Raw genomic sequence first — 18,844 nt, 5'->3', positions numbered from 1 at the left:
AACAGAAGTAAAGTTAAACTTACTACAAAATACAAGGTCATATCCTTAGGGATTAATAACAAGATGTTCTGATATAATGAGGGATTTATCAGAGGAAGTGATAGACTGGAAATGCTCAAGTGTAATTATTGAACCTTATGAGCCACTAGTATGATTCACCAAACTAAACAATAAATGCAGGGCTGTGGAATATTTTCAGTAGAAAATGAGATGCAGGCCATCCTGCAGACAACCACTTTGTCTGTGTACAATTCTAGTTCAGAATATGATCTGAGAAAAGTGAAAAGAATTCAGGGGACTGAGCAACTGATTTTACAAAATTTTAAAATTGCTTTATGGAAGAAAGGCTGAGTGGCATATGATTACTGTCTGTGCATAGATTACATCCAGGTTAGCACCCTGGTGAAGCGAAGAGCTATTTTAAGCCACAGGAAAATGCTGGCCCTGAAACAGATGGATATAAACAGAGCATGAATTAAATTAAGGAGGAAATCAGGAGGCATCAGAAAATGGAGGTTCTGGACCTGTTTTGCAATGGGGGTTATTTGTAAAAAGCCCAATAAATTTAAAAATTGCGTATATGAACAGACTTATGTGGTAGGTTTTCTGCAGAGAAAGCTGAACTCAGACCATCCCTTCCAGACTTACATTCATAAAAGCTTACAGACTAGGGATAAATGGCTAGAGAAACTTGGGGAAAAGTCTAATGAGAAATTAGCATGGATTTTACGTAAGAAATCATGAAACCCAAGGAAAATGCAGCAGAATTGCTAACTGCAATAGAAAATGGAAAATCTCATCAGCTGGTATATACTATGTTTTAAAATGCTAACTATTTAAGTATGCTAACTGTGTTTCATAGGCTGCATTTTAAGAGTTTCATCAGGAATACTACCTCTCCCCCAAATGAAAATATCTCAACCTATGATCCCAAGACACAAAAAGCCCACCCCATTACAGGAACTGGAAGCTTCACCTGTGGCTGCATGATGAAGTCACAAAGCCACATCAAAATGCTGCAAGAAGTTTAATGTTTTCTGTTGGAATGGTATCTAATGCTTCCTTGTTTTGATTTGAGAATAAAAGAAGTATGTCAAATGCAATTTTCTATTCTTGTATTGTTTTAAAAGGAAGGATGGTGGGTCTCCAGGGTGAAAGATAAAAATAGGCCAAAAATAAGGGTTGAGGTGGGGTAGATTTTTTGGTTGGGTGGGTTGGGTTTTTTTCAGGAGTCAAACTCCTTGCCTTGTTTCTCTACGAAAAGTGTGTAAAATGGCATGGTTTGGGGTATATAGAAAGTTCTGATAATTCAGAATTTCTTATAATTCTCTAGTGTTCATCCTGGGAAAGCTTGTGTAAAATGCTAGGGGGTATTTCTAGCAAACAGAATGCTCTGCTTTTTTCTGTAAAATACCTCCTTCCTCTTCTCTGTGTAGTTTTGTTCACAGCAAAATTCTCAGTAAATACACTGGGAGCAATATCAAGACCTTCAGTTTTTGTAACCTATATAGAAATACAGGTTTATATTCACATATGCGTGCATGCATGTACATCAAAAGTTAAAATACAAGTCACAGGTTTATGTCTAAACTAATAGGCTTATCTACAGTATGGCTTTGAAACAAAGGTTTTTCATATTAATTTGGTTGCTTTTTCTGTTTTGTATTATGGAACAGCATACACGTATTTCATACATGCACACAGGGTCAATCTGACCATGGCTTTAGTTCAAAATTCAAGGAAAGCACTATCATGTGGCTTCAATAATCAAGTGCAAAAATCTGCTTTAGGTTTTTGAAGTGTAGAACCAGAAGGTATATCTGAACTGATCCAGTAATCATTATTACATATCCATCAAACATAGCTGTAATAGCTGGTCTACCCAGCAAGCGTTTGATAACCCACCAAGTTTCTCATAACTGAAGATTTTACAGATAGAACTTGGATCAGTAAATAAATCTTCAGATTTATTAAAACATCAGAAAGATGGCCTGACAGCCTTTGTAAAAGTATTAGCAGTAATGCATCTCTGAATAAGATCAACTTATATATGTTTATTTTCTATTTAATTTTATATGTTGAAAGAAAAATATTTGCACCACTTCCCTGCAATTTTATATTCCTTTTTTATTAATAATTTAAACTGCTAAGATTTTATTCAAGTGTTATTTATTAAATTGTAAGAAGAAGGTGGGAGTAGAATTGCATATTTTCAATGAGCAATAACGTAATTTTCAAAATCTTTGTGTAAGACTCTACAAAGTATATACACAATGACCTGCAAAATAGGTACTTCACAGGTAAAATATAATGCATAAAATTTAATAGCGGTATAATAGCCTCATCTAGCGTATTTACTGTAAGTGTAATATAATATATAATTAAAACCTGAAGAGAAAGTTAGTAATTGGAATTTGTGGCTAAATATGAGTCAGCTCATTTCCCTTTAAAGATACAATTGACATGTTTTTGAAAGACAGATGCAAAATTATTACACCTTTATATCAAACTGTGTTCAGTTTTGATCTGTTAGTTTTGAGGATTGGGAGAATAATATCTAGACATTTAAGAATATTTTCTTAGAAGACGTCGTCTTGAGCTGCTACTCTCAAACAAAGGCAATGCATGAGAAAATTAAGAGCTCTACAGTTCCCTATGCAAAATGATCCAGCGATGCCGCATCTAATGTTTACAGAGTTGAATCTGGTTGCCTGGGAAAGAAAGCAGGCGGGGAGGAGAGCTTGGGAGCATGGCAGTGGTGCTACAAGGCCACATCCAGATTCAGGTGAGGCCAGTCCTCTCCCTCTTCAAGTGAAGGGCAGAGATGGGAAGGGTGAAGGGGTGGGAAGTGCAACAGCACCTTCAAAGGGGAATGGCATCTTTAAAGTCCCAAACACACAATGCTCCTGCAGGATATCATCTCTTCTGTGCTGTTCTTCTGGTGCAGCTGGCCATGGGACAGTGCTGAGGTTAAAGCCCTGTGGCAGTGCGCTGCACGTGGCAGAGCTGAAACTGGAGCTCTCACGTTTCTGTCTGCTGAGTGGGTCTCAGTAAAAAATTAGCCCTTGATAAAATTACTCAGTAGATCTCAATACATCTGAGGAGTGTTGGCATAGACAAAAGGATTTCTTAGTGAGAGAAACCTGAGAAGGGGCTGGGAAAATGCAGAGGAAGGCTGGAAACTTGGCACACCATCAGAACAGGAACATGTGTTATTGGAAACCCTGTTGTGCTCTATAGGTCTCACTGCAGGGAGATACAGCTATAGCACCCCGTTTTACATTTGCCCAGTTCCTCTCACTGTTGGAACATGCCAAACATGTCATATTAAACCCACGTATTTTCTTATTAAGAGTAACCTGCATAAGCGTTATTATCATGAGACAAGTACATTGTCACATGATGCTGGCAACACTCGGTATGTCAACAAGGCTTGAAAAGGCTGGTGGAACACTGAGGTGAAAGCCTGGTAATCCATCCCATGAGGGCTGTTCAGGCAGGCCAAAGGCGGCACACATAAATACATCAAATTGTCCCTCTAGCTCTGTGTGAACACAGAATTCCTTTTTTTGTCCTCCCTAATGTGATCACTGCTCCTACAGTCTTACAAAATTTTATGCTATTTTAGGGATGCTTATTCCTTTAAATGAGTGCAATGTAGCCCTTACTCAGAATAGCTGCCTTTACTTCTGATGCTTTTATTCACGGTACCCACTGTGTATGTTTTAAATTACACCATTTAATAGCTCTATACTATTAACACTTGTTCTGTAATTTTCTGCATACAAGAACAAACCCTTGTTTGTAAAGAGGACAATATTTTGATATCTTATAGAGAGATATCAAAGAGAGATACCAAAGAGAGATGAACCTAGCAGCACCTCCTCCATCATCAGACTGGAAGGAAAAATTAACTACAGGATTTACTACAGAGGAAGTAGAAAGTCTGGAGAAGCAAGAGAAAATATGAAAGATATGAAAGGCATGATATCATAGGCTGTAAAGTTAGGGTGTGGAGAGAATGACAGAGAAAAATGTGAATGTGTGAGGCCAAGAATTAAACCATCCCTTTGTGGCCCTTCAGGCCCTGATGAGGGGCCTGAATTACTGCCTCATATGGCACCCATTCAACAACAGTCAGATTCACAAATGTCTGCTACAGTTTTATTGTAATAAGGAAAATATTATGGACCTGATGAGAGGTTTGTGGTGGTTTTTTTTTTTTTTTGGTCCCTATAAATAGAATGTTATAATTTTCATCAAGATATACAGAAAAATTCAAGTCCCAAATCTACTGAAAACTGTTGCTCTCACATCTGCTTAGGCAGTGCAGTACATGACTCACTGTAAGGCTTGTAAGGCTTTTCAAAGAAGAAAAATTCTTAAAATGGATTACTAATTAAAAAAAAATAATTTTAATATGTTAAATAGGTAGATACAATGTAAAAAAGTGGACCAGAGTGTTTTTAAGTAAGGAACTTATTAGTTCCTCTAGTTAGTTAGTTGTTCCTTCTTATTAGCAAGGAATCCTTGTTGTATACTGCTCCTGTAGTTTTGTCCATCTTGTAAAAGGCTTAATGGTTTGCTGTTATTAGGCTAGAGCTGAAAAAACAATGCTGAGTGCTTCGGGTAACTTAACTGTAGACATAAAGAGATGTTTTGGTCATGTCCTTCATTAAATCCTAAGAAACATCTTGGCTCAACAACTGTTGAGGAAAACAGTTTTTTATAATATTACTTTTTGCCAGTAAAGGCTTATAAAATATCTATATAAAATTATTAAAATGTATTTTGCAGAGTTTTAAGACAACAGGTATGAAATAAAACTTGGTAGACATGAGGCTAAATAGACTACAGAAAACTACATTTCATCAGAATGGGCATTGCTCAGTCAGTAAATCAAGGAAATGTCAATGTAGAAGATTTTATTGCATAGCCAATTTCTACTAATGATAAATAGAAATTACTTGTACAAATAAATGCAATAATCTAAAAGCAACATTCATGCCAGTTTAACTTCCACTTGTGGTAATGGAAAATACTGCCTGCATTTATATGGTAGTGTTAAATATGGTGGTGGTGGGGTGTTGAATTTTTTTTCTTGTTTTTGTTTGTTTGTTTGTTTGCTTTGTGGTTTTTGTTTGTTTTTTTAAATGTCACAGTAATATATGTATGGCAACAATAATAACACCTTTATTAATTTATCCATCTATCCAGATTATGGACTGATTTCTAGGGATGCAGGGCATAAATCTGTAGTTAGGATTCTTATAAACTCTGTCTTTCTTCATTTACTTTACCCTTGAAAAGCACATTTTCTGTATTCTCTTTGTTAAGAAGCTGTTAGCTACCATCACTATGAGCAGCTGAGAGACAATGTAATGATATCCAGTAAATAAAATCAAAGATTTTGTTATGAAATCCATTTTGTTTATCCTGCACCTAGAGCATTTTGAAAGGGCTTTGAGTTTGGTTCATAACAGAATAGGAAAATAATTCATTTTTTATACAGGTGGTAGTTTTCCCAGTACGCAAACATGCAGAATAAATGCAATCACAAACTTCCGTAAGTACCCAAATAAGATTATAACAAGTGTTACCATGAGCAGGAGAGTTCTGACTCAACTCTCCCAGTAGGTTAGACTCCCAACATGAACTACATGCACACTGGAGTTTTCCTCCCACTGAAAATCCTGCTCTGCATTGCCATCTGTTTTCATGTAATTTGAAGTAATGTAATAACCTGTAACCTCCTGTTAAACTTGGTTGAAATTGGTCACAAGTTCTAAAAGTACTTGGAGAAATTATGCCTGGGAGACAGAAAGACACATGTTCAGGTGGCATAGTTACACAGGCTTTCTCTTCTCAGGAAAAAGGCTAAAAAGTACATGTGACGAGACAGGTTTTATTTGGGTTTTTAAATTGACTCTTCAGAATTTGGTCACAAATTGGTAATGTGCTTCTTTTAGATTTTTTCCTTCTGTATCAGTTCTAGGCTGATAAATATTTCTGTGTTTTATGTACTGCATTTTCCACATTCTAATGTTTTACTTACAGACTTGAACAAAAACATTGCTCCACATCAGTATGTAAGCATATCTTTTAAAGCCCGTTCTTTCCAAGCTAGCAATCAAGCCTTATTCATTTGATGACTTCCAGACTATCAGCTCCCAGGACCACCATTTTGTTCTGAATCCTTTTCTCTCTGTACTTAATATTATTCTCTCCTGTTGATAAAAATTAATAGCATTTTATGGATTATTAATAAATTAAAGGTGGGAAACAAGGATTAAGAAACAGTTTTATAGTTTTCTAAAAGAAGAAGCCACCAACGGGATCCTTTGGAATCTGACAGTTCAACATCTACAAAATGGCTGCAAACAGTAGTGAACATAAAGTTGTAAAAGTCTGCAGATGGTGCAAAAGTATTCAGGCTAATCAGCTGGAAAGCTGAGTGAGAAACATTGCTGAAGTATTTCAGAAATAAAGAATGATCAAATAGACCAGTTAGGCAAGTGCGAACTGGTGTGTATAGGGAAGCTAATCCTGACATCTATACACAATAGTTACTTATTATCTTTTGCCACTCAGGAATAGGCTCTTAGGAGACACTGTAGCTCAGGAGAAGCCAAAAGCCAAACAGAATGATCAGAAGGTAGGTATTGGGAAAGGAGCAGAAAGCGAACCAGCCATTGTAATTCCATATAATCCCTAAACCCATGGTACACATATATCTTAATCACTACATGAAATTCTGGTCATGCAGTAGTATTAGTGTAGGAGTTAGAAAAACAAAAGAAATTCAACAAGGAGAACATTATGGATTAGCATTAATACATAAAGAAAAAAGGCAGACTTTCCAGCCCAGACAGGAGAATACTGAAGTGAAATATTTTCACAGTGTATAAAATTTTGCAAAGAAAGTGAGTATGGACGCTTATTTTCCCTCACAATGCAACAATCAGGCACTGGGCTTGAGAGAAAAAGGAAATACTGTTTCAGACAATGCATAATTAATTTTCCTTTCTGCCCAAGAAGGCGGAAAGGTAACAGCATAAAAAATTATTTTTCCAGTTCCTTTATGGAGGGTAGGCTCATGAATACTATTAAACATGATGGGCAACTCCCTGGTCAGGAGCTCACAAAGGACTAAGTGCAGGAAGTTGTTTGTTCCCTAAGCCCTTGCTGCTGGCGTTGAGGCAGGCTGCCTGGCTAGATGAGCCTTCAAACATTCAGTGGATACTAACCGAAAGGATGCATGGCTTCTTACAACATTCTCCTTTATACAACTGAACGTTCCAGTCCCAAGGAGACTTGTTGCTCCTGTGTTCCCGAGAACACAGGGTGGTAAAGGAAAGGCTAGCTCTAGAAACCCCATCCCCTCCTATTCCCCCCGCAGTTCCCTTCTCTAGTCCCCTTAGTGACGGCAGCGGAAGGCGCAGGATACGCAAATTCCATGAAAAAAACAACCCCAACACTAAACCTTATTTCCCTCACCAACCACCGGGAGCCGCAGCCATTTTAAGAGGTCGGTAGGGCGAACTACACCTCCCAGAGTGCCCGGCGCCGCGGCGCCATCTTGCCCCGCCGGCCCGCGGGTCAGTTCGGGCAGACAGTACTGACAGTAAGCTGAGACATGGCATTGTTCCCGGCTTTTGCTTGTGCCGCCGAACCCGGGGAGCCCTCAACCAGCAGCGGCGAGGGCTCCAGGAAAGGTAAAGTCCTAGGAGAATCCTCTTTCCCCCAACAGCCCTTCGCGGCCCGGTCTTCGGGAAGCTCATCCGCTTCCCTTCGCCTTTACACGGAGTAGTATGCACCGTGCCGGCCCTTCTGCATTCCCCGCCGGGCCTGCTCCGGCCGCGGGAACCCGCCTTGCAGGCCGTGCCGCTCCGCCCACCGGCCCGGCTTGTGGCATGGGCGGTGCTACCGCTAGGGCCCGAGCCCCCTATAGGGGTGGGCCGTACCCAGCGCTTCTGGAGGCTCGTGGGCGCGGCGCGGGGTTTGTTTGCCCGGCCGGACCCCGCTTCGCCAGTGCCGTGTGCCCCTCAGCCAAGTTCCGCTCACATGTGCGGTGTGCCCTGCGCAAGGCGTGTCGCTCTCGCGCTGAATAAAGTTACATTCCGTGAGATAACTTTGGGGAGAGCCTGAAATAGGGTATTTTTTTAATGAAAACTGTGTTGTTTGGTCATTGGCGGGTTCTCAAGGGTGTTCAGATTTCCTTCCAGCTGTCGGTTGGTGGGTGTTGGAGGCATGGTTGTTGAGATACCTTTGGAAAAATCAATGTATGTTAACTTCATGTGTGGTGGAGCAGACTTGCTTTATGCAGAAAATTAGGTGATTTTGGTTTTATTTTTAACCACTAGCCTTGGGTAACTTGAAAAGTGTCTTTTCATTTCCGTGTTTATTAAGCCAAATTTTAATGTTTGGTGTTTTTTTTTTTTTTTTTTTTTGTGGAAGGTCATGAGATCATGATTCAGTTTATCACTTTGGCTGGCATGGTTGCTGTCTAGCAAGTTGAGGTTTTATTAAGTGAGTAAAGAACCCTATGTGGTCTATTGACAAACTGCAGTATACACATTCCCTAATTCTACTGGGTGAGGTTTTGAGCTAGGCTTTCTGCTCACCAGCTTCGAGTCTGCCCATCCTCTAGGCACTACAGCAAGGGGAAACACTAAGATAATTGTTTACCTAGGCTGAATTTATTATATATTTGGTTCAGTCAGTATGGTGACTTTTTGAAGCTTTTAGCAGTGCAGATAGGGGTTAGTTCTTGTTCACCTGTTGATGCTTAGTCTGCTAGTACAGAGATAAGGAGCCTTTCTGGTAATAACACTTGGTGCAGGGACTAGTGGACATAAGATCCCAAATTACAGCTTCTAGGAAGGGAGGAGCTGCTCTGCTAGGCAGGAGTACAGTAGCATTCTCTAGAAGTAAGACCTTGTTTATATTGTAAAACTCTGGGAATTTATCCTTTAGGACAGATGTATTAGGTTTAGTCTGTGTCACTGCAGACCACATGTCTGGAAGATGAGATTACACTGAAAAGATGTTAAAACTATTTTTTTGATCTATATTTCAGTTATTAGCACTGTTTGTGAGCTGTATTTTGATCTACTGGAAGTTTTTTGTATAAGAATTACTGAAAAAACTTTAAGGAACATTATTTATGGAGCATTTTTTAGTTAATATTGTACTCTGTTTTTAACAGCTGCCCTTCAGTACAAATTATAAAAATTAAGTATCAACTCAGAACCACATTTATGGTGGCATATATCAAATTTCACACTTTCAGCTTGTGAGAACTTGAGAACTTGATGAACAACTTTGGTATCTCTCTGATAGATGGCTCTCTTTCCTCGGAGCTGATAGGAAGCCAAAGTCTATCGTAATACAACAGTCAGAGTATGTTGTATTTATTCAACACTGAGGTATCTTTTGCAGTCATTTAGGACTGCTTCATAGTTTTATTGTAGAATTTGAGGTAATAGTGTAAATAATGCTGGCCATGTTTCATTCCTCTGTATCATACTCTTACAAACCTTCCTAAACCATTTGTAAGTGCTACCTGGAACAGAAGTGTTGCTGTACACTCTTCCAGCCCTGCTAGGTTGCAGCAGCAACCTCTAGAGCACAAAGTAATTTTGTATATGGTTTCTTACAATTATGTTGTCAAGCTTAATTAGCTTTAGGTAGAAGATAAATTGCAAGTTTATCAGTAGCCATGAACAAAGCGGGGGTAATAATTAACTCTACTGACAGTAGTAAGCATTCTGCACAGCATTATTTAGAATCTGAACTATTCTATGGGTAGGATGATGCAGTGATTTATTTTTTTTTTGCTGAAAACAGATTTTCAGGATTCTGAGAGGCAGCAAAAGGCTTTGCATAACTCTTTACAATTGCCTCTGTAGGCATGCACTGTACGCTTAATTTTCTTGGATTTTTTTTGCTTGGGAAGGTATAAAAAGAATGCGGTTGGATTTCTTCTACTGTTGTGCTCAGAAATGTGGGTGATAGAGTAGAACAATAACGGGTACAGGCATGTTATCACAAAAGAAGTTTATAATCCTTTTTATTCTTTTTGCTCACGTAAGTCTCATCTGTAAAAACGATAAACTTTTTAGACACCTGACAAGAAAAGATAACAGATTGAAAGGTAGACTTTTAAAGTTTGGAATGCATTTTGATTTTTCAAATGCTTGTATCCAGCTAACTGATTCACTGGAGATTATTTACAAGGAGGTCTGGACTTGCATGTTGTGTCATGGAAAAAATGGTTCAGCTCTTTCCAAAGTATTAGGTCAGTTTGATTAAATTGCTCAGAAAATACTGTAATTGGAGAATTCTGAACATTTCCCTGGTGTATCCACAGAGGCATACTGAGTATGCTACAGGGTTGGTTCTTGCAGCGTGATCCTTCAGTGTTTTAAAAATGCATTTTGGTCTCACCTGCTCAGGTAGAACCAAGTTACAGGCACAGTCAGGGGATTAATGTTTATGACTCAATTTCTCAAGGTGAGTTTTCCTTGGAGGCCCTAAAACAGTAATTTAAAATATTAAAAAAATCTTTATTCTCCTTGTGCTCTTTTGATTGTGTTGCACCAACTTAGTGAGTAACTTTAAGTCAAGATGACATCTTGGAAGTTTATTTCTAATAGTTAATGGTGATAATAGACATTATTTTACTATATTTAAGGCAAATATTCTGTAGAAATTGATCTTGTGCATGCTTGGTGTGCATCTGTCTGCTAGCTTACTTCCTCAATATCTCTCTCTTCCTGGTCACGTTTTAACTGTTTCAGTCATGTTTGTTGTAGTGAGAGAGAGACATTGCGAAAACAGAGGAGGTCTGTGAAAATCTACATTTGCTCAGGAAAGATAAGTCTAGATAAAGTGCCACTGCTCCAAGAGAGGCTATAATATGAATTGAACTGTTACCAGGATAGATGGGCTTGGCAATGAGCGTCTGTACATTAACCAACTAGGAAACATTTTTGAGATCACAATCTGACATGGCAGAGGCTCCCTCTTGCCCAGCTGATAATCAAGGGACCTGATAGAAGGGTCTAGAGAACCTAGATAAATTCCTGAAGCTGTGGTAGCAGTGGGGAGTGTAAAGGATGGGAGGGTACAGTTCAGAAAACCAGGCTTCATCCTTCTGTTTGAACACCTTAAAACCCTTAATTCTGAGTTAATTTGCAGAAGGGAAGAGGGGAATTAAAAACATTACCAATGCACTCTTTAAGAATGTGGTTTGGTCTTAGAACAGGCTTTTAAAAAGATAAATATAAGGATAACTGCTTTCCACTGTTCTGCCTGTTCAGGTCTAGCCTCTTTTGTTTAATTTGTGTTTTGTGCCTCAGGGAAATTTATATCATTGGTCAGCCCCATGTCTTACTGTGTCTTCTAAACAGCTGGACCTTTACTGCCTTTTTCTTTTTTTTTCCCTTCTCCATTTTGTCAGTATGACTGGTAATGTCATTTTAAAAATAAATCTGTTGCTTTATAGTTTTCAGTTTTTAAGACTGAAGCTCTTAGTGCTCCTTAGGATCTGAATCTCCATTTGGAGGTTATTTGGCACTGTAGTGCCATAAGGCTGAAGGTTATAACATTCAGCATACTTGATGTTGTTTGCAGACACCTTTTTCCTGGTTCAGGCTGGTCTGTATCTAAATATTATTTGTCACTGATGAATAATATTTAAGAATACATTATTTGCATCAATCTTTGGAGGACCTGACATTATTCTCTTGAAATTAACAAAAAGCCTGTTCTAATGTATACAGTGTTTTAAGAGATTTTGGTCATGATCTTAAATGTCAAACATATTGAGACTTTTTTCTTAGTGGTCTGAATATTGTTAAGTCTTGAATTTGGAACTCTGTATGTCTAAAGGCAAATTATTTAACTTCATTCTGCCTTCGAGCTTACTTTTAAAAAAACACATAACCCAATGTTTTGTTAAGCATCATGGGTGTCAGTATTACTATGTATCAGGTGATTTCTGAATCATAATTCTTCATTCAAATCACTGCAGAACTACTTTACAATAAATTTATTTCTATCAAAAAATAGAAAGCAGGTATAATAAGGAGATCTGTCTGGCTAATAAGTTAGTTTTGTGCTGTTAAGTGATACACATTTAGACCAGAGACTGCCAACCAGTAATGTTTTGCGTTTTGTTAGGTAGATGTGGGTAATACAACACAAAACAAAACAAAGATGGATTTTTGTTTTAAGGAACTGTCTCCTTTATTTCTTAAATAAATAAAAGGCTTTATTCACAGATTAGTTGCATTTACTGAAATCTGGAGTGCTCTGGACCATTGTAGTTTCTCTGAATTTGTCTGTGTTTAATGAAAACCAGTGTGAATAGTGGAAAAACATTGTAGGGTTGCAGTTTGTTCCTGCATTCCTTTACACCTGATCCTCATTACCAAATGAGCAGAAATAATTGAATATAAGGAAGATAATAATTTTTAAAATCAGTATCACATTTAATAAATGTACCTCAAAAAATTCGGGTATAAAATGGCACTTAGTATACTGTGTGACATATATTGAATAATTAAATTTGAGTTAATAATGTAGTTACCAGGTACATGAATTTGACTCCTTGTGTTTTAAATATGTAGTAGGTACAGAATTATCCATGAGAAACATTTTAGTATTTCATGGAGAAAATACTAAATGCAAGTTTTCTAAGAAGTAATTCTGATTTTAGGTTGGTTCTTAATACATCTCTTACAAGATCGAAATAAGAAAGTAACATTGTTGCATAACACTTTATCCCCCAACAGGGGGGAATAATTAGACAGGCTAGTGAAGTGTTGCTTGGATTTTATCCTGCATAAATCTTTCTCCTCTAAGCTCACCAAAGGTTATGGAAGATTGTAAATCTGCTATTTACTGTTGTAAGTGATAGATTTACAGTTTTGAAGTCACAGACATATGCTTAAAAGGGAAGGCATTTGTGCCTGGGTGGGTTAATTTAAATGGTAGATTTTGATGATATTTTGGATAGGCAAGTGAGGATCATGGTTTTAAGGCTTCAAATTTTATTCTAATTTTGCACTGATGTATCTTAACTATTTTCCTGGAAGGGAAAATAAAAAATCTCCTGTTGATTTGCAGGTTTTGAGATTCTGCTTTCCAGGCAGAAGGTTACAATAATATATGTGTATATTACACAGCTGAATTTTTATTTTTCAGTCTTTATGTTGTGTTTTGGTGAACTGGTGCATAGTGTGGGAGTGTTCTGCAGCCTGTTATTGGGGTGCTCGTCGGTTTGTGTTCTGACAGTGCCATGAATGGTGGGTTCTCTTCTGTCCAGAGGTGGAGGTTCAAGATGAACCATGGAAGGTGGCCCTCCCTGCAGGCCTTTGGTAGCAGGGACAGTCTCTTGGGAAATGTGAACTGGAGCTTTGCTTGGTTGTGCATACCACTTGAGTTTAATTTAGGCTAACAGACTGTTCTCTAGCCTGCTTCAGTTTAAATCCTTTTGTGGACAGCAATTCAGGGACTTGAGACAGAAGAAAGAATTTGGTATGAAGAGCTATTTCTGAAAGAAATACTTTAGAAGGAGGAGAGATGTATGGCTTGGCAGACAATGAGTTTGTGCTGTTTAAGGATTACAGGTCAGTGTAGTCAAAAGCACAAAGACAGAAGTGTGACAGGAAGAACACCAAGGCAAAAATGGTTGTAAAGAGTGTGCAGAACAGGCGGAGACCAGATTCTTTTAGTTGTTACCTTCTGTGGTCTGGCGCCAGAGAGGCTGCTGTTAAATTTTGTGCTTGTGAGAAATAATGTTGTTAATATGTTAGAAAATTTCATATACTTAAAAGAATTCTAGAAATGAAATTGCTATGAAATTTGTTATGAAAGTTTCAATATAAGTAAAATTCTAGCAAAAAATTCCCCCTCCACATCCTGCTAGTATCTGATCTGATGACTGAAATGGCTGAGGTCTAGATGCAGAATGCTTAATGCTAATATATCAAAATTAGCATCAAATAACCTTTTCTCACACTATTTAAAAGTCTAATACATTCTGTAGTTAGAGAACTGAGAATCCGGTAACTTACTTTGACCTTGTATAAAACATTTGAGTAGTATTATTAGTACTGGGTGTCCCTATCAATAACATTGTGTCCATGCTGTGAGTGAAGTACATTTTGTAAAAATTAATATTGGACAGGTTGGGTTTTTTTTAAAGTATATAGCAGTGTATGAAACATATTATCTGCTTTTGGTATGAACTTTCAAGTACTCTTGTATAGTGGGTTTTTGAAAGCTTATATTGATGTCAAGGGAAGATTCCAGCTCCTTCAGTATTTTACCTCATTACAACCTCGTGTTCTGCTAAATGGGAATTTCATGGACTGTTTTCCAATATGCTCCATTTTTACGCATGACTCAGTGACATTTGCTGTGAATTTAGCTGTCTGTCAACTAGATTAACCCTGAACTTCAGAAAGCACAGCATGCTAACTTATATAGATCTCACACTTCTCTTTACCTGCAGAATTGGACTGGCTTAGTAACCGAAGCTTTTTCTCAGAAGATGCGCTGTTATTGCATCAGCGTGCTACAGAAGGTGGGAATCTTACCCGTGAAAAATCACCACTACTGACAAGGTAGAATATACTTCTGTATCCTTTAAAACAGGCTCTTTCTTTTGTCCTGCTTATCTTTTGTTATGTGAGACCAAAATCAGGAGATTTTAGGGCTGCTTTTCATTCCACTGTTCTCTATTTTAAAAGTCCTGAACTGAGTCATGTATAAAAGTATGAATAATGTTTCCATGTCCTTCGACTTAAAATAATGAGAAGTTATACTTATGCAATTACATTCCCATGTTCTTTTTCTCACAGCTGCATTTGCATCATTGTTATCTTGGAATGGAAGGGGAACTGAGTGATCATAATTCTTCATTAGCTTTTGAATGTCCTAAGTGACCCTTGAAATAATGTAAAGATTAAGCATGATCTTTGTGATTTCTTTGTGAAAATCAGTTCAGTCAGCCATTTCATAGTAGAGTTTTTTTACTTTTTAAAAATCAGTTGAAGATGTGAATTAATGAAATAGCTCATGTATCAGGTTGTGCTGTTAAAACATGCTGATCACTCAAATGGGTGATTGCATTTTTTTACAAAAATTAGCTTTAAGCAGCCATGTTTGCTGAACAACTGATTTTAATACCTTCACTAGAATAGTTGCTATACTTGACATATCTACACTGTAACTAGTACTTAATAATTAATGGAATCAAGTTGCAGTTGCTGAGTTCAAAATCTGAGTAATTTTTAATTTGATACAAGCTGCTATGTTTACAGTATGTGTTGGTGGTCATGATAGAATTATACCTTTATACTAATAAGCACTGCTGAATGCATTTTTTTTGTATACTTATTCTTACATTTATATGCATTGTGTGATTGAAGTGCAGCATTGCTCTGTTCATCAGTCAATATATTCTGCTTGCATTTCTTCAAACCTTTTCTGGACTTTCATGTCATAAACCTAAGGATTGATAATTTGCAAATTATCATTCAGATAGGATAACATAGTAAACCCACCATATTTAATTAATCTTTGAAAAATAATTTGTCAAAAACTAGTGTGCAGGTAAATGTCTTTTTGCCAATTACTAGGGTGCATTCTTGGTTTAATATAAACCAATTACTCCACATGATTGGTATTTTTGTGGAGAGGTTGTTCTAGTTTTTTGGTTTGGTGGGTGTGTTTATTTTAAAGGTCTGCTAACGGTTCTCTCATGGCTTTTTTTTATCATGGTGCCCTTAGACTGTGTAAGTTGGTTGGTGTTTTTTGAGATGCCTTGCTATTGAAATGCTGAATTTCTTTTATTGACATATTAGGGATATTGAGACTTGTCACTCCTTTATTGAAAGACTCCAGAAAAACTGCTTAAAAAGAGCTTGTGCTTGTAGGGGTTAGAGAAGACCTCCATTATTTCAGTTGATTATTAAATACAGGAGTGTTAATAGTACGAGCAATGCTATACATGTGTTTTGCCAAAACTATCTGTACTTTGAGTGATCTCGTCAGTTGTCTGTTGCATGTAGTGCTTGTTGCTACATTATATTATGTAATAACATTAATTCAGTAGTTATCAAAAATGGCTCCTTAATTGGTGAGATTTGTGTTTGTAATCTGAAAGTGATTTTAAAAGTATGTTTTTGATATGTCTTATGTAAATCATAAAGAAACAAGGAAAAAAAGAAGATTTTTTCACTTTTGCGGATCATCCTGAAAGATTTCTTATCCTTTTTAGCTTGACCTAGGTTGTCCTGGCAAAATCAGGAAATTATATCAGCTCAGTCATATTCTTTAATTTGGCAGTGATAACAGATGGATATTTATACAGATCACACATCAAAATGCTTTTGACAATTAAAACTTAAATTGGTTGTCAGTAATTCCAGCAGCTGAAAAAACAAAGTTGTTATTTAATACAGATTTATATTCTTTGTATTTTATGTGTTGCTGCTAATTCTTTTCTCAAAAAATACAGAGAGAATAAAGGGTAAAATGATTCTGAACTTCCTTATGGTGGTATTTCTTTACAGTTCTACTGTTCAGGTATGTATAGCTATATATGTACTTGTTTCCAAGCAGGAGTACATCAAGATCAGAGTTGTCAGGGGAAAGCGATACAGATGAGAGTCTGAAACAGTCAAGTAAGAAAAGAAAAAAAAAAAAGAAGAAAAAGCATCACCACTATAAGAAGGCAAAAAAGAAAACCAGAGGGGACTCCAGTAACAGTGAATCGGATGTGGACATTAAGGACATCAAGGACAAAGGTGCAGGAGGTGGCAGAAATCAAAAAAAGGGAGCAGCAGCAAAGTATGTATTTATTACTAATATGAAAGATGTAAATTCATTGTATTATTGTACTTTGTACTCATCTCTTCAACTTTATGGATGAAATTCTTACCACTGGGAGGATTTGATTTTTTTTTTTTTTTCTTTGCTAAGCTTTATATGCTTAAACCTGCATTCAGAGCAATGAAAATAGAATTAAAACCACTTGTTTAATATGCCCAGATGAAAGAGTTGAAATTGTTTCAGGGTGCTTATTTTTACTTTTTTCCAAAAATTGTTGTTGCCGAGAGAATACAGAGTTTTCAGGAGACTGTTATTGAAACCTGAACCACAAAATTGCTCTAAATGCAGTAGGTCTATTGAAGTTTTGGAAAGCTTCCCAGGACAGTAAAACTCATTTACTTAGTTACATATTTGTAGCATGAATTCAGATTGGAAGTTCATAGTTGTCTACAGTTTGGAGGCAGGTGGCAATTTCCACTTACATTCTTCTGCATAACTGTAATCCATAAACCACTTTGATGTGCACTGTTTTGTCAAATGCATAGGTATAATTACAGCTAATCAGTAAAGTTTTCATACAGATGATCCTCTTTTTTCTGAATTGTAGCATCTTACTAAGAAAAGTAATATATGGCTTTTAGATGATAGTTTGCCAAGTGATTGATTTAATCTGACTATTGCTTTTCATAATCATAAATCTAATTTTTGGAAGTGCAAGCAGTGTTTGTGTTCTGTTTTGATGGTCCTGTTAATGTATTTCTAGTTGTTGCTTATCCGAGCATGTGACTGATTTTGCAAGAATGGTCATATACCATAACTTTGAGAAAATTAAATAACTGGCAAAATGTAATGTTTCCTGGGTTTGGGGAATGCTCTAGAATATACTTCTCCTTCTCTGCAGTTTAGATAAGAAAACATCAAATCCTACCAGCAGTCGCATTGTTTGGCTTGATGATATCCAGGCTTCTACCACCGAAACCTTCATAATAGACAAGAAGCCAGACCCTTCAAACTGGGCCTACAAATCCCTGCATCAAAGGGACATACCAAGGTACAGTATGTTGGTTTCTATTGGTATTCAAGCTATCATAAAGTCAGTATCTCAAGATTCATTAACTTAAGTCTGGCTGTGACATTTTGGTGTTGGAGACGAGAAGTTAGGATGCCTGAATAGTTTGGTTGGTTTTTGTTTTTTTCAAAATTTTGCTTTACACTGGGCATAGATATTTTCAAAGGGAAAAGATGGCATGAAGTAATGGAATAAAGTGCATGATTTTAATTTTTTTCTAAAAATATTCCCTGTATCCTTGCAGACTACAGGCATGTGACCTTATAGAACTTCCAGCTGGAGGTGCCCGCATGGGGCAGATTGAAAAGCATGATTTTGCTGTCAGAAATCCCCGGTTCTGTTATAAATCAAGTGCCCTATAGGGGCAAGTGCCCCTTTTGATCTCTATTGTTCTGTTTCTGTCAGAAAGAGAAAAGAAGGTACTGATTATTTCATGTTGATTTTTCAGGTTTCTTTAGTAGCTTGATATCCTTGCACAGAGTACAAGTACTTTGTTAGCAAACAGATTCTGTGTTAGATCACCCAGACATTATACCAAAGGGTATCTTATGCATTGCTGCATTTCAAATGAGTGTAGATGAAATTGCATATTCAACATCCTTGGTGGGTTACTGGTACTATGATGACCCTTCAGAACATTTCGCCCCGTTAACAAGCCCATCCAAGGGAACCTATGCTGGGCTCATGCATTATGTATGTGCACCCAGTTCTTGATGTTCTGTAAGAAAATTGTATATATAAAAAGTAATCATCTGTAGAGGAGGGAGGATTTATGGATTTTATTTTTTTAGTGTATATACCTTTGCAGTAAAATTGCCTGGTTACAATCCATTCCAATTTTCTGCTACCTTCAGATTGTCTGCTGTTGTTTGAGATGAAAACTTATTTTAGCATTGCACATCACTATGTCTGACACTTCACTGAAAT

At 37.1% G+C, this 18,844-nt stretch overlaps 2 protein-coding genes across 6 annotated transcripts in view; one reads left to right on the top strand and one right to left on the bottom strand.

Annotated features, from left to right (window-relative positions):
• Window positions 1–18,844, bottom strand: part of CALM1 (calmodulin 1) — a 390,385-nt gene that overhangs the window by 33,903 nt on the left and 337,638 nt on the right. The gene's annotated exons all lie outside the window — the stretch shown is intronic.
• The window catches only part of NRDE2 (NRDE-2, necessary for RNA interference, domain containing), a 59,918-nt gene that overhangs the window by 23,391 nt on the left and 17,683 nt on the right, over window positions 1–18,844 (top strand). The window contains exons 1-4 of one of the 4 annotated variants that reach the window (XR_009745169.1): window positions 7,580–7,715; window positions 14,519–14,636; window positions 16,639–16,866; window positions 17,750–17,899. Coding sequence is in view for 3 of the 4 variants with exons in the window: in XM_061463787.1 (XP_061319771.1) it covers window positions 7,637–7,715; window positions 14,519–14,636; window positions 16,639–16,866; window positions 17,750–17,899 (575 nt within the window). In the remaining variant the exon portion in view is untranslated. Of the gene's footprint in view, window positions 1–7,579; window positions 7,716–14,518; window positions 14,637–16,638; window positions 16,867–17,749; window positions 17,900–18,844 lie in introns of those variants that run through there. The other 3 variants (XM_061463788.1, XM_061463787.1, XM_061463789.1) reach the window with 3 other exon arrangements.

The sequence above is a fragment of the Pezoporus flaviventris genome, unplaced genomic scaffold, assembly GCF_033815535.1.
Source record: "Pezoporus flaviventris isolate CSIRO_AGI_PZ_B2104156 unplaced genomic scaffold, CSIRO_AGI_Pfla_v1 ptg000036l, whole genome shotgun sequence".
Taxonomy (NCBI): Eukaryota; Metazoa; Chordata; class Aves; order Psittaciformes; family Psittacidae; genus Pezoporus; species Pezoporus flaviventris.
The sequence above is the reverse complement of the archived record's forward strand: the minus strand, read 5'-3'. Positions and strand labels throughout refer to the sequence as shown.